At 39.4% G+C, this 16,773-nt stretch overlaps 1 protein-coding gene across 4 annotated transcripts in view; it reads right to left on the bottom strand.

The window, feature by feature from the left end:
* Positions 1-16,773, bottom strand: part of adgrl3.1 (adhesion G protein-coupled receptor L3.1) — a 114,147-nt gene that overhangs the window by 40,275 nt on the left and 57,099 nt on the right. For all 4 annotated transcript variants that reach the window (XM_084096100.1, XM_084096101.1, XM_084096102.1 and 1 more), the window contains exons 7-11: positions 11,508-11,804; positions 9,056-9,153; positions 8,337-8,522; positions 6,197-6,235; positions 3,205-3,388 (exon numbers count right to left, since the gene is read on the bottom strand). In XM_084096100.1, the coding sequence (XP_083952226.1) occupies positions 3,205-3,388; positions 6,197-6,235; positions 8,337-8,522; positions 9,056-9,153; positions 11,508-11,804 (804 nt within the window). The remainder of the gene's footprint in view (positions 1-3,204; positions 3,389-6,196; positions 6,236-8,336; positions 8,523-9,055; positions 9,154-11,507; positions 11,805-16,773) is intronic.

Here is a 16,773-nt window from a genome sequence, read left to right as displayed (position 1 = left end):
TGTTTGTGGGTTTTGCAAATATTTAACCAGTGAAAAGTATTAAAAAGAGCTTGTGACTAAACCTTGTAACTCCACTGGATCCTCAAACTGTCAGTAAAACCTCATAACTCTACCCCGGCTCTATCGTGTATGAAGTGTTGCATGCAGTTTGGACCATCTCTGCTTGTTTGCAATGCAAGGATAAATAAAGAATTGGTTAAAAAAGTACAGCATTTTCTTTACTCAAGAAACACTATCAATCGCTTAAGCCTAGTCTCAGACATGCATGTTTGAACTGTTTTAACTGAAAGTAACTTGCACTGACATATCTTTCACGAGTTTGTTTGCCCATATAATCTTTAAGCTATTAAGGTTAAACGTATCTGGCTTGCTGTCAGCAGTGGAGGGGCTCGAGGAAGCAGCTTCAACTCAAGCTTAGATCTACCCCCCAGTGGGACTACTAATGCTTGGATGATGAGTGTGGTAGCAAGATGCCTAAATTATGTTGGTGGAGTTGGGGAGGTGAAGGGATGCCAAAACAGCTGATGCCAGAGCAAGGTGAGAGGCTGCTTATGGCAGTTAATTGAAAGATTACATGGGTTCACTTCACTCATCCTGAAATTACATTTAGGAACTTCACTAAAATATATCAGTGCTATTGTTTTGTCTCAAGATGCACATCAGTAATGTTTTGACCATAAATAAAGCCACAATATCAACTTTGACAACACAGTATTTAATTATAAAAAAATAAAAAAAATAAAAAAAAATTGTTGAAAAGTATTGTTTTTGGGGATACAAGGTTTCCACTTGACAACGACGATATATAATACCATCAAAGTTTAAGCTAAAAGGTTTGTTTCTCAAATCTCTAACAGTTGCAGGACCATAAATGTGCCATTATGGCTACATTTAGCAGTAAATTGTGACTGCACCTCTGGAGCATTTATGATTCAGCAAAATTACCTGCCTCTGTCATGTATATAAACTGAACCGTTTTTGGTTGTTTTACTGTCTAATTAGGTAGGTAGGTAGGTTATTTTTGACATAATACATTGGATAGTCTGAAGTAAAGCTTTAGGAGATTAATTACTAAATGAGACCATCCATAAAATATGACAGTGAAAGCCATGTTTTCTGTAATTCTCTTTGGTTTGTGTTTGTCTTTTAAATTTATATAAAGTATACATATACTGCAAACTTTTTTTTATTGCTAGAATTATAGAGAGAAAGAGAGAGATTGCTTTGTTTTGACAGCCCTAAATTTGCAACATTCTTTTTAGCATTGGTTTGAATATTGATTAGAGATTGGATTCATTTTTTTAACTGCACTGTCTCACGGTTTCACAGTGCCCATTTATTCCTATGCAGTTTGGAGGAAACTGCCTCCTACCTGCACTGACTGACAGCATGAGAGCAGTTAACGCTACGCTAGATCGTTCCACAATTAACACAGCCATGGTTTCAAATGTCACGTTTGAATGCCTGTATTGATCCATAATTATAAATACCATCAAGCTGGAGAAATGATGCCATGTTGAGTGCATACTTTCTATGTATGTCTATACCTCTGTCCTTAACATATTTTGACCAACCCTGTTCTGTTTCTCAAGACAAGGCATGGATTCCTCTGCATGAGTCAGACAGTATGAGACCCCCTGTGTGGTCCGCTCTTTCACAGACACGCTTCGTTACATCTAGCTCGAGTGCACTTGAAGCGTGTGTCCCCGCTGTTACCCTCTAATGTGATAATGTGTTTTTTATGCATTAGGTCTTACATATGAAACCCTAGTTTATGTGTATTATTTGGATTTTTTGTTTTTATATTCAAAATATAATATACATAACCAATTTACATTAGGGCTACACTACAACAGAGGTAATTAGTATTTACTTTTACTTTTTACTAAAAATATCTGCAAAACAAAGATATAAATTCTCAGAAAATCACTAAGGTCTTAACGTCATATGTAGTGTCACTGACACACAGTTGCTGTACTGGCAGTTCCCTATCAGTCGCTCACGTTCGACGTCAACACAAGCGTGACCCTGCGTCCTTTTCAGGATGTCATTTTGCTTGTGCGTTTCTGGGTGCGGTCGTTCCCTGGCACCAGCAGATGGCCACAATAGTTGCCTCTCGTGTTTGGGCATTCAGCACGCTGAGGCAGCTTTTGTGAATAGTTCATGTTCCCATTGCGGGAATATGACTATGGCAGCGTTAAGATCAAGACTCGCTTACCTCAAGGTGCAGTCCCTTCGCCTATGCCTCGATCTAGTGCCTATTCTGGACCTCAGAATAGGCCTACTTCGGCGTTTAGCCAGGGTGATCTGAGGATTACCGTGAGGGCTTCCCCGCCGAGGCAATCTCCGTGGGCCCCTCACGCTGGAGCTACCAAAAGAGCGTGCTGGTCCTTCTCATGGACGACCAGTCGTGTCTTTTGGGGCTCCTCCTGACGATCACAGCATCGGAGGGGGAGTTTCAGTCCTCTGGAGATGAGGATTCGGCTGCGTTACCCCCTTTGGGGAGTGTAGCGTTACCCGAGTCCGATCCAGAATGGGCCGCTATGCTTGCCGGCTGCCGAGAAGGTCTGGCTTGTGTGGAACCCTCCACCACGTCCCAAACCTTGGCTCAGACGCACTGGCACACAGCTGGACCCAGGGCCTATGCAAATATGCATTTCCCCCAGTGAGCCTTCTTGCACAGACCCTGTGCAAAGTCACGGAGGACGAGGAGCAGGTCTTGCTTGTTGCGCCGTATTGGCCCAACCGGACCTGGTTCCCGGAACTAGTGCTCCTCGCGACAGCGTAAGTAAATGTAAGTAAAACATGTAAGTAAAAATCCTACATGGTTGTTTTGAAGATTTATGCACATTACTGTGATTTATTACAGTATATAAATAAACTATGACATTATTATTATTCTACATATACCCATCACACATTATCCAACAGGCCAGTGAGATTATATAGACTGTTATGGTTCTTATCCAATCACGCATCAGCTGTAGAAATTCCCTGCCTATGCACAAAAACATCTGATTCCTTCTCCGAAAAATGGTTTACCCATCTGTTGTTTAAATTGTTATTTGCCTCCTCGTGACAAAGAGAAATCAGAACGAGCAGTGTGAAATCTGATTAGATCAATGAAATATGTGCATACACTCATTATGGATTTGCACGTAAACGTTCGGCAAGCGCGTACAAGGACTCATTTTGTAAACTCACGAATGTTGTCGGTGCTTTCTTGTATGGTGTCCGTTTTGAGGAGGTTGTCTGCGAGCATGAAGGCGCCCGTCTCCACCGTGTCCAGCAACATGGTCGCGCATCGCAGCTGCTCGGTCACGGACAGCTCCCTCCACGCCGCCTGGGATCGCACCTGCAGAAGGTTATTCACCGTTTCTACCATGGCCTGCGGAAAAGAGAAAAAGAGATGTCAGCGTTCCAAACGACTTCTGAACCCACACACACATACAATCTGACATCTGAACTTCACAATAAGGACATATTTCCCAAAGTGCCCAGCTCTCCCATAAACCATTTCTCTTCCACTTTCACCCGCTCTCACACACTACACGGTCTCTGTGCTGGAGTATAAACCTGTCAAACTGAAGAAAGATCCACGGGGAGCATGAGACATTGTGAAAATGAAAGAAGCTGTCATCACGCGCACACACACACACACATCCGCGCAAACACTCGCATGCAAACACACACATGTTCACACAAGTCAAGGGGTAATTTATGGGTCTATAAAAGCACTATATAGGAAAATTAAATGTCTTGGCTGTGCAGCGGAAACTAATATAAGGGTATTTAAAGAAAAGTGTGATATTAAGATATTAAGCCCTTTCAATTTGGCAGTGAATATTATCACAGGGATATTAAAACCACAACCTTGATATACAAATGAAGGTTTAAGACTTAAGGTGGTAGTTTATTAAAAAGCTTGCCGAGTTTATCGAGGCACATTACAATTTTGTTTTTCATTTGAAAAAGTGCAGCATTCAGCAACATGAGCATATGGACTACAATGATCCACACAAAGCAGGCCAAATATATTTGTCACTTTCACAAAGATGCTGATAACAATAATTCCAGGTCAAATTCCTTTTATTTAAAATAGATCATGTTTCTATGGAAGTTCATAACCTTGCATTTTTATTACAACTGTTACAGCACATAAAGCGTATAATATCTGTGGAGAAGAGATATGTAATTAACTTCTCTCACTGTGGTGCACTCATCCGTAGGGATGGACAGAGGGTTGTTTTGTCGTTTGTCTTTAGCTTTCTGCAGGCTAATCTGGCCATTGGGTTGAATCATTCTGCCCCAGTTACAGTAGAGCAGTGTGTGTGAGAGAGAGAAAGTGTGTTAAAGGCAGTATGAGTATATTCATTTTGACACCACTAAAGTAATGACCCTTTTACGAGAGAGAGAAAAGGAGAGACTGAGATGAGAGACGACTGGGATAAAAGCTAAAAAGGAAGAGTTATATTTACTTCCTCACAAAACTGCTTATGAAATCTTCTGACAGATTGTGTCAAGAGGTCAGGGGGAAAGTGTGTGTGTGTGTGCACTTGGGGGCTTGCACTGCGGAGACAGATAAGAGATTTTTTAAAAACTCTTCTTACATTCTGTTTCCTCACACACATAGCGGCAATACTCTCCACACACTTGGTAAATGGAGCAGAACTGAAGTGCTTTGAAGCTGAGGAGCTAATCCAGCGTGAAGAAACACACACACACACACTGCATTACATATTAGATGACCACTGAGAATCCATATTTGCTTGATGTCAGTACCGGGAGGCTTCAGACAGTTGTCATGGAATCCTGTAATTCTCTCTGTCTAAATCAGCAGGATCAATTGATGTTGCGATAGACTCATTTCTTCTCAGCAGAGTATTTGAAAAAGCACTCTGTCATTTTTTTGGTTCAAGTTGCTCTGGCCAATATAGCAGAAATTGGAGACTTATGCTGACACCCACTGGGATGCAGGATCATGAAAAAGCCATACATTTCGGTTACCAGTGCCATTGTAAAAAAATTGCAACTGGCACATGAGCCAGATTTTTTATCTATGTGGATTTAAAAAAAAAGAAAAAAAGAATAAATTAAAATAATAATCAAAAGCAAACTAATATTTAATGTCAATTCATTGGTCATGTTTTATCTTGCCAACACTAAGTCATAATTTCCACTGATGCATAAAATATAAAAAAAAAAAAAAAAAAAAATGATAAAAAATACTACATTAAAATACAAAAATAAATAAATAAATAATAATATCAAATAAAATCAAATGTGCAAGATGCCCGATTGCAGAAATGCAGGATTAATTTAGTTAATTATTCTGTGAGCATAAGTGTTGGATAATAGGTTGATTACTAAGGTAAACTGAGTAGTATTTATCTGGTCATGGGGTTTTAATTTAAAATATCAGTATAAAATAAACATGTTTTAGTAGGCTACTAATATGACTGAAGTCTTTGTCTCAAGTGAGTGATTTCAAAAAAAAAATTCTTCAAAATGAATATTCATTTCTTTAAAACATTTATAATCAGGAGAAATTACCAAGTGCACCTTTAAACCAGAAAACAGAATACTTGAGGAACATTTAGACCTCAATTATTTCATGGAGTAAAAATCTGTCTAAATCTGTCATGTATTGGCAGGGTTGACAAAGCGGTCTGGCTCAGTCTGAGATATGCATCAGTCATTTTCTACCTCTAAATCAGTTTTTCTCATGGTTTTTCTTTCGATCAGTTTGCTGAGCTTTACGCGGGCTTATCTACATTATTCTTTGCTTTTTTCCACTGTCTCTCTCTCTCTATCTCTCTCTCTCTGTGTGTGTGTGTGTGTGTGTGTGTGTGTGTGTGTGTGTTTATCAGTCGCCTGATGTGACACTGCTGACCAGTGCTGACATCACTACTGCTTTCTCAGGAGAAAAAATTGCTCTGCTTTTATAAATGCAAAAAATGCAGCCCACGGGCACAAGCGCAGACGCACAGACACACACAAACAGCCAATATGATTCATATGGTGTGACAGATACGGCTTCACACAAGTATAAAGTAGTATTTCTGTTGAAAACTTTACCCATCTATGTAGATGTTGAAATGATATGGAACATGAATAAAAAAGCAATGACAATCATATGTGTGTCTACACACACAAACACACGCAACATGCAAAATAACTTTGCAGAATAAAGTACCTGTATGAAGAACCGGCACGATCGCTCTCTCTTCTGGAGCTGAAAGACACATTATTAAAAACTTACAATAACTCACATACACAAACACAACTACACACATAAAATCACAGTGCACATTTAATCATTCAGAGCCCAATGAAACAAGGCCTAATTAGCTGAAATAATCTACAATAATTTTGTAATAAATAATAAGGAATCATAATTATATTATGTATCAGAGTAGACTTAGGAACAAAATTAATCTGTTACTGAGTTACAGTCACCGTGTCGACTCATGAAACTGACACTGTACTCTCAAAACATTCTACATTCTGGCCATGGCAATAATACTGTAAACATACAAACAAACAACACTGAGATGTATAAAGTCTGAATGGACTGCAGGTGTCTGACTGCAGATGAGCTGGTGTTTGTGTAAGTCACTTTAGCTGGATGCAGGTAATAGGAAACTGACAGGCTGGTCGTTCAAAGTCTGTAAAGTGATATTCAGGCACTATAGTGTGTGTGTGTGTGTGTGTGTGTGTGTGTGTGTGTGTGTGTGTGTGTGTGTGTGTGTGTGTATGTGTGTGTTCAACTGGTCCAGAGAGAATGAATGAGATTCACTGCTCTATGTTTAGATACATTGAAGGTGATGTGTGTCATTTTATTGACATTAAAATACTTTCTCCTATAATCCACAGAGAAAGGATGGCCGTCTATTGGGGACAACCAGGAAATTTGCTCTGGGCCCTATGATAAGTTTCACTATGGCAGTAGTTCTCATCTGGTTTTACTTCAGGACCCAGAATTTGAATACAAAATGCCCTTAAAATCAAACAAAGAACTGTAATAATGATAATAAACTACAAAGGTGCAACCAGATGCAAAATAATTGAAAATACATAGGCTTAACAGGAATTTCAATAGCATCATGTTTTCAAAACTATTTAAAGTGATTTCCAGAGCTCAGCATATTTAATGTAGTTTAAATTTTGTTTGTTTTTGAGGATGAATGTTAAGTATCTTTAACATGTTGTCATTTGATTAATTTAGCTTAAACCAAGTGACAGGGCCAAATTTGTATGGTCAGACGACTGGGTCAGAATATCTCTGAAATGGCAAGGCTTGTGGCTTGCTCCCGGTCAGCAGTGGTGAGAACCTACTGACAGTAGTCCGAAGAAGGACAAACCACAAACCAGTGACAGGGCGTTGGACTCCCAAGGTTTATTGATGCGCAAGGGCAACAAAGGCAATCCTGTCTGGACCAAACTGACAGAAGAGCTTCTGTGGCACAAGCCACACAAAATTTTAATGATGTTATGGGAGGAATGTGTCATAACACACAGTGCGTCGCATCCTGATGCATATGGTGCTGTGTAGCCACAGACTGGTCATGGTGCCCATGATGACCCCTGTCCACAGCCGAAAGCCCCTACAATGGGCATGCTGTCTGATCAGACTTTGGAGCAATGGCAGAAGGTTGCCTGGTTCGGCGACAGGCCGGTGAAGGGAGTGTGATGCTGTGGACAACGCGGATGACCAACAGCATATTTAATAATAATAATAATAATACATTTTATTTATACACCTTAGGACACCTTACAAAATCCACATTTGTATGGATCATATTTGGCAGGTGGTCATAATGTTTTGGCTCATCTGTGTATATTTCAGTGCATTAGGTGTCTGACAGAACTTTTGTTGCGTTCATCTGTGCGTATGTGTAGTGCTGTGCAGTCGACGTGTGCATTTCACCACTTTGAAGTGTATATTTTGTTATTCTTTTATGTTGCGGCTTCTTTTGTTAATTGGAAAAACTCACCGGGGCTTTATGAGCTGCTTTAATTTGTGTGTCCTTATTTATAAGAGTGTGTGGGTGTGCGTGAGTGCAAAGATTTTCTGTCTATCGAGCAGTAGCTGTTTTTAACAGGAAGTTTTCCCATTTGGGCCTTAAAGCCTTTGATCTGAGTACTGCCACAGGTTTACTGCCTAAAACACTGTACTCTGCACAGAATTAGAGCACTGTTCTCTCTTCACACAAATATACGCATGAGCCTTCTCAAAATTAAAGTGCAGCAATGTAATTAACATGTAATAAACGTGTAATAATTGTGTAATTACTACCTATGCAGTGTGTGTGATTTATTAACAGCTTGGATACCTTGTTTAAGCTACGTGCCGCTGTGTCTTTTCCCCCCGGGGTGAGATTTCGCAGCTGTACGTCCAGTAGTTCCACCAGTTGTGCCATGGCTTTGACCGTGGACGGAACATCTCCGGGTCTCAACTCTCCCTTCGTCTGTTCAGCCAATTCCCGTGCTACTATAGCCGCAGTTTCCCCTGATCTCATCTACAGAAAGAGAGAGAGAAATGTACGTGCGCATATTGATTTTATTCTCTCTGTCCCTTGATGGCCGAATAAGTGGATGAACAAATGGCTTCATAGATTTGTGATTCTGCCTATTTTCTGATTTGCTCTCTGTAGTACAAAGAAAACCATTTCACATTACCATTAAGATTCAGTCATCATCACGTTACACACACATGCACTCTCACTGCACACACACACACGTGCAACCTTATTTCAAGCTGCTCGCAAGACACTTTTGGCTGCTCTTCTGTCTTTTCCTTATTTCGCCACAAAGTGAAACAAATTGCGGCTGATCCTGACAGTTGAATTTTGGCTCTTTTTTTGTTGTAACTAAATTTCCTCTAAGCTGTTTTGCTACAGGCTGCTCTTTGTGATAAGCTTCAGTTAAAAAAAGCTGCAGGCCAAATTATGTTTTAAGAATATTTGCAATAGGCATATCGCTCTCTACTGAATTTTTTAAATAGGCTGATATGCCATTAGCATATTTCCCATGGTGCCATGTTTTTACTCACTCTTTGAGTGATGTGATTGGTCCATGGTGAGGTGCAGTTGCTCAAATCCGGTCCCTTCGGATCCCAGTAGCCAAGCAAACAATTAAATGTGGCTACACCTGTAAGATAATAATAAAGAAAAACATGAACACAGCACAAAGCACTGAGAGAAACCTGGCCTGGCAATTTCTGTCAAACTAATCACACACACAAGCAGGGCAAGAGATTTACGAGCGATGCATAATGTGTCAATCAACAGTTGGCAGCTGCCCACATAATGAGGTGGCACTGACACAACACCTGAACACCTGTTTTTAAAGATTAACTCAACATACACAGAGGTAAATAAATATCATTCATAACTCATTCATGTCTATATACAGTGGCCTGAACAAGTATTTGTCATAGTTAAGTCACACGTAAAGGGATAGTTCACCAAAAAAATCGGCCGATAATCGCATTCTATGACTCGATCGGGTGTCACTAAAATAGGCCGATCTCACCAACCGATCACAAATTGAAGACGTCAGACTTTAGCGCCGCAGTCATGTCATCACCAGTGTGGAGTTATTACACGGTCTCAAGAAACTATTTAAGCTATTTAAGAACAAGTGATTTGAAACCGCTCATGCACAGTAAGCAGCGAAACGATATGTGCTCATTCGATATGAGCGCAGTCAGCGCACACACCTGAAACACACGCACATAAAGCTGCTGCTCATACAGCGCGTGAGTACTTATCTTACTGGACTTGAACGGTCAAAAATACACACAAATGCCTGTCTTGTGAATGTAAACAGTGCATTCGGTGTTAAAGTGAAAGCAGGCTTATAAAGCTGCTGCCCTCCTTGCCATTCATGTTAATCAATGTTTATCTCTCATTGCTCTTAACTAAATCACTTTTGTAAAGTGCTTGAAGTTTTCTAGTGCTTGAAGTTTAGCGCTAGAGTGTTGATGGTGAGCGGCTATTCCGTACAGCTGCATATGTTCTGGATGAAAAGAGAAATGGACTTTCGCCACAAAAAAAGCTCGAATTTATAAAGCCTTATGGACGGAGGAATGAAGGACACAAATACTCAGCACTTGCTGAATAATATTTCAGATCATTTTTGTATCAGACTACTCTTTTGTTCATTTAGGAGTTGCAGTGTTTCTATTTGTTTTTGTCCTCAGTCACATATTAGATAATGCTTAATTACACCTTATGGGTTGTTATTATGTTCAGTTTGACATTAAGTCTTGTAGGCTCTTTAATAAGCCATAGTATCCTAAAACGGATAGTGTTTTGCAAAAAGTTTTTAAAAGCCTTGTAAAATGTTCATTGTAAAAATATTTGTTGTGCTTTTTTATTTGATTCTCAATTAAAACAACAATCTATACCATTAGTGAAAATAAACGTCTGTGGTATTACAAACAGAGAGCTTAATTATTATTTATAAAGCTTGAATGATCAGGATCAGGATCGGGATCGGTATCGACAGATCATGAAGACGAAAAATCGGTAATCGGTATCGACTACAAAAAGTCCTGATCGGAGCATCCCTATTATTTACTCATCCTCTTGTAATTCCAAACCTGTATGATGTTCTTTTATTCATGGAACTCAAAAGGAGATGTTTAACAAAATGTTGATGCTGGTTTTTTTTTTTCATAAAATGAAAATTAATGGCGACCAACAGGATACAAAAAAGTGGTTCATTTGACGTGAGCACTGTATTCCAAATCTTATGAAGCCTTATGATAACTTTGGTACATACCAAAATGTAAGTTATTGTGATAATCATATTTTCTAGCTCTTAAAACTCATTTATGTCTATATATATTCAAAAATGGCTACTCTTATGGTCATTTTATTATTTATTTAGTTTTACCATTGACTTTTATAGTATGGACAAAAAAAAAAAAAAAAACACTGAAACATTTCTTGTCTTTTATATTCCACATAAGAAATAAAGTCATACAGGTTTGGATTGACAGAATGACACCAGTTGTAATTTTTTGGTAAACTATCCCTTCAATGTGAAATGTTTTGCAAATGTTTTTGAGATCTTTCTAACAATAAATGACACTTTGGTTTGGTATATTGATATATAATGCAGAGACATTCTGACAATTTTAATCATGCTTTAAGTGTCCAAATAATTTTAGGGGTCATTTTATTTAGGTTAAATAATGAATTGCTATGTAACTATTTGTACTGTGGTAATTCCTATTGTTGAACATAATTATAAAGAATTACTAATGATGAGTTTAGCTCTAAACACTGGGATGATAAATGAATTACAGGCTAGAATTACAAATTAATTCTTTCATTCGTTTTATCAGGAGCCTTGTTGCAGTGGTGAAGTGTATCAGATATCTCCAAGAGCGCTACACAGCTAAGCCTAAGCGTTGATTTATGCAATACACATTAAACAAAACAAACCTCCACACACACTGCCCCTAATAATAGATTAATCACTCTCTTACTAACCTATGGTGCCAGGTGGGCACGGTTGCTTAGCAACCTGTCCCTGGTGTGTCCGTGGCCAGGAGATTTCAGCAGTGAGACGTGGGGCACAATAGTCAACAGCGACTGGAGTCTGCAGGGAAGGAGGCGACCGTGTCAGGGCTTCTGGGAGGATGTTGTTATGGCGGCGAGGTGGAGCCATGGTGGTTGTCGTGGTAGTAGTGAGAGAAGGACGGAGCGTGCCCGTATATGGGCGTGGAGGAGTCGTGGAGCTGCGCACTGGAGGAAGTGCATCAGGAAGCAAGACTGAAGAAGGAGGATCTGTAAGAAAGAGAAATATATTTCAAACTTACAGTTTATTACATTTGACATTCATACTTATTTACATTTCACAGTCATATTATTATAGAAAATATTACAATTTAAAATAATTTATATGAATTTATTCTATAACAACTCTAAAAATTCAAATTTATTAAATTTATTCAATTACACACACATATACAGTATATATATACATGTATATATACATATATATATATATATATATATATATATATATATATATCAATATATATTGATGGATGATATATTAACGTATGATATATTTATCATCTGAAGTGAATATATATATATATATATATATATATATATATATATATATATATATATATATATCAATATATACAGTGAGGAAAATAAGTATTTGAACACCCTGCTATTTTGCAAGTTCTCCCACTTGGAAATCATGGAGGGGTCTGAAATTGTCATCGTAGGTGCATGTCCACTGTGAGAGACATAATCTAAAAAAAAAAAAATCCAGAAATCACAATATATGATTTTTTAACTATTTATTTGTATGATACAGCTGCAAATAAGTATTTGAACACCTGTCTATCAGCTAGAATTCTGACCATCAAAGACCTGTTAGTCTGCCTTTAAAATGTCCACCTCCACTCCATTTATTATCCTAAATTAGATGCACCTGTTTGAGGTCGTTAGCTGCATAAAGACACCTGTCCACCCCATACAATCAGTAAGAATCCAACTACTAACATGGCCAAGACCAAAGAGCTGTCCAAAGACACTAGAGACAAAATTGTACACCTCCACAAGGCTGGAAAGGGCTACGGGGAAATTGCCAAGCAGCTTGGTGAAAAAAGGTCCACTGTTGGAGCAATCATTAGAAAATGGAAGAAGCTAAACATGACTATCAATCTCCCTCGGACTGGGGCTCTATGCAAGATCGCACATCGTGGGGTCTCAATGATCCTAAGAAAGGTGAGAAATCAGCCCAGAACTACACGGGAGGAGCTGGTCAATGACCTGAAAAGAGCTGGGACCACCGTTTCCAAGGTTACTGTTGGTAATACACTAAGACGTCATGGTTTGAAATCATGCATGGCACGGAAGGTTCCCCTGCTTAAACCAGCACATGTCAAGGCCCGTCTTAAGTTTGCCAATTACCATTTGGATGATCCAGAGGAGTCATGGGAGAAAGTCATGTGGTCAGATGAGACCAAAATAGAACTTTTTGGTCATAATTCCACTAAACGTGTTTGGAGGAAGAAGAATGATGAGTACCATCCCAAGAACACCATCCCTACTGTGAAGCATGGGGGTGGTAGCATCATGCTTTGGGGGTGTTTTTCTGCACATGGAACAGGGCGACTGCACTGTATTAAGGAGAGGATGACCAGGGCCATGTATTGCGAGATTTTGGGGAACAACCTCCTTCCCTCAGTTAGAGCATTGAAGATGGGTCGAGGCTGGGTCTTCCAACATGACAATGACCCGAAGCACACAGCCAGGATAACCAAGGAGTGGCTCTGTAAGAAGCATATCAAGGTTCTGGCGTGGCCTAGCCAGTCTCCAGACCTAAACCCAATAGAGAATCTTTGGAGGGAGCTCAAACTCCGTGTTTCTCAGCGACAGCCCAGAAACCTGACTGATCTAGAGAAGATCTGTGTGGAGGAGTGGGCCAAAATCCCTCCTGCAGTGTGTGCAAACCTGGTGAAAAACTACAGGAAACGTTTGACCTCTGTAATTGCAAACAAAGGCTACTGTACCAAATATTAACATTGATTTTCTCAGGTGTTCAAATACTTATTTACAGCTGTATCATACAAATAAATAGTTAACAAATCATACATTGTGATTTCTGGATTTTTTTTTTTTAGATTATGTCTCTCACAGTGGACATGCACCTACGATGACAATTTCAGACCCCTCCATGATTTCTAAGTGGGAGAACTTGCAAAATAGCAGGGTGATCAAATACTTATTTTCCTCACTGTATATATATATATATATATATATATATATATATTACATTTGATCTATTTATCTGCAGTTTAAACGCAGACATTTGCCCAAAATGTACTGCTAAAACAGAGACATCTTCTATCTCTGTCTCTCTCTAGACATCTCTGCTCTTTCAGGGATGACTGAATGAGTCAGGTTTCTGGAGAGTGTTTGTGTGTGTAAATGTGTGTGTCTTTGTGCCCTGTGCAGCAGTTGGGAGTGTATGTTTTGACAGGCCCGATCCCTGAGTGCAAGGACTTCAGAGAGGCAAAGATAGATGATGTTTAAACGTCATAACTCCCCATTGGCACGCTCTGTTCCTGTCTGTCTCTCTCTCAAACACAAGCACACACCTGAGGGCCTGAATCAGGCATATAGCAGTCAGATGCATATATGTATCTTTGTTTATTGGTATAAAGTTAGAAAGAATCTGTGTCAGAAGCTCAGGATATCACATGACAGGGAGTAAACATCCCTTAAAGCATGGGCTAGACTGAACTATTCTGTAAGAGTTCTGTCTACAATACATGTGTGTTACATGTGTGGATAGACACATGCTGGCACACACACAGAGAGAGAGAGCCGAAGAGCAAAAACTAAAGATATAGCTTCCCTCTCTTTTTTTGTGTCTTTCTTTTCCTGTCTCTCTGTCTTGCCGTGTTTTTCTGGAGATGAACTTGCAGCCGCAGCAACTGCTGGAAAAAAGGACTGAAGTGCACTAAAGGACTGAAGTGACTGAAGAACACTAGAGGATAGAGATGCTACCAGAAAAAAAAATTGTCTTCTTTTTTTCATTTTCATATTGGCCATGGTGATGTACTTCAGTAAAAGTGGATATGAAAAGAATGCACAAATACATCCTACAGGGTTCTGCTGTAGGACCGATTAAAATATTTGTTAACTGTAACTGAAATATATAGCTTTATATTATATTGTTTTTTTCTGCCTTTATATTAGATTCAATATATTTTTCAATATTTATGTACTGTTTTAGCTCTCAAATGGCATTCAAAGGTGATTTTATTTCCCAATCAGAGGCACCATAATTTTAAACAAACACCTACAATCCAGTACTAAAACTAATTAAAAACAGGGAATGTTTTCCACAGTGTTTTTCCTTTTAATGAACAAAAATAATTATATTTAATATTTTTCATGTCTATGGACCATGTTAACAGAGTAATAAACACCAAAATTACATACATTTTTTACATATATTTTTTTACTGAAACTTTTCAATATGCCTATCTGAATAGACAAATGAATGAATCAGAACTCTAAAATCGAATTAATGACACAGTTTTGGGTGGGGTTTAGTTCTGTTTCCTAGATTTGAGTTTGTTTGTATGGTTTTTCATTAATTTGATTATTAGTTGCACCTGTTATTCATTTCATTGAATGGTTTGTCTGTGTATTTAAGCTCTGTGTTTCTTTCAGTTCATTGTCTGTTCTCGTCCGGTAAACACGGTTGTTCTGCTCATGGTTTTCTAGTCAAGAGTGTTTTGTTTTGAGTTCCCTTTTAAAGTGTGCCATCATGGTGTTGATGCTATGGGAACGCCTTCAGTGTGAAGAGGTGTCTGAGTCAAGTGTAGTAAACGCTAAACAATTGGCCAAAGATGTTTGGGAGCAGAGCACACAGCGTTTTACTGTGAGGAAGCTCTGCTATCTTCAATGACGAAGGACACTTTGTCTCTGAACCCCATGGTTCGGGTCCCACGTCCACCGAAGCCGCGCATAGACTTAGATCACGGGGCTCGCAGATGGAGCCGTTAGAGGAGTCTGAGACGGGACCTGCCCTTTCTCTCGCTCTCTCTACAGACTCTGAGGGTCTCGTTCAGGATCTGGAAGCTCGCTCTGCAATTTCTTCCACTCTGGACATGGACCTGCTTTCAGGGGAGTCCTGAGGTTTGCTTTTGGGGGGAAGCTTACCAATATCAGGTTCTTCTGTTCGGCCTAGCCTTGTCTTCTCGAAGTGCATGGATGCAGCTCTGTCTCCATTGCGGCTCCAGGGAATCCTTTTGCTAAATTATATCAACGATTGGCTCATTCTAGCTTACTCACAAAAAGATGGCGGTTTGGCATTGAGATGTCCTTGCTCATCTCAAGAATTTAGGTTTGAGGTTGAATCCCAAGAAAAGTGTACTGACTCCAAGTCAGAGAACTAAGTTTCTTGGGGTGGTCTGGGTTTCGACCACGATGTGGGCACAGTTGTCCCCAGCTCGGGTGGATTCCATTCTCACCATGGTAGGCAGTCTGAGGTTAGGCCAGGAAATTTGTCCGCCAATGCCAGGTACTGCTGGGTCTCATGGTTGCAGCCGCCAACGTAATACCGTTAGGCTTGCGGCACATGAGGCCCTTTCCAATAGTGGCTCAAAAACAAGGGGTTTCATACCCTCTTAAAACCCATAACCACCCACGTGGTTGAGCCCACATCCACACTATAAAACCTGATGAATGTGTGCGGGAAGGACCAGCCTGCCACAGCACAAACATCCCACAAAGACGCTCCTCTTGTACTTGTTTTGTGCTTGTGTAAACTTTTCACAACTTGTGATGCAGGCTTCCTCTTAGTATGGTGGCAAGGGTATTGTCGTTCACATAGCATCAACACCATAAAGTGGCATTGATGTTCTCTAAACAGGGAACATGTCAGGGTTATCTATATAACCCAGCTCCCTGAGAATGGGAACAAGACACAGCGTCATGTTGCCATACTTGAGGCATTTTTGTTAATAAAATCTCATCGATATTGCAACTGTTGCTGACATTGTGATTGTAAAGCTGAATTTTCAGCATCATTACTCCAGTCTTCAGTGTCACATGATCCTTCAGAAATAATTCTAATATGCTGATTTGGTGCTCAAGAAACAGTCCATATTGTTATCGATGTTAGAACAGTCGTGCTGCTTAAAATATATGAGGAAACCATGATAAAAAAATTCAATATTCCTTGATGAATAGAAAGTTAAAAAAAAAAAATTTTTTT

The sequence above is a fragment of the Abramis brama genome (assembly GCF_963993115.1).
Source record: "Abramis brama genome assembly, chromosome: 2".
NCBI lineage: Eukaryota > Metazoa > Chordata > Actinopteri > Cypriniformes > Leuciscidae > Abramis > Abramis brama.
The sequence above is the reverse complement of the archived record's forward strand: the minus strand, read 5'-3'. Positions and strand labels throughout refer to the sequence as shown.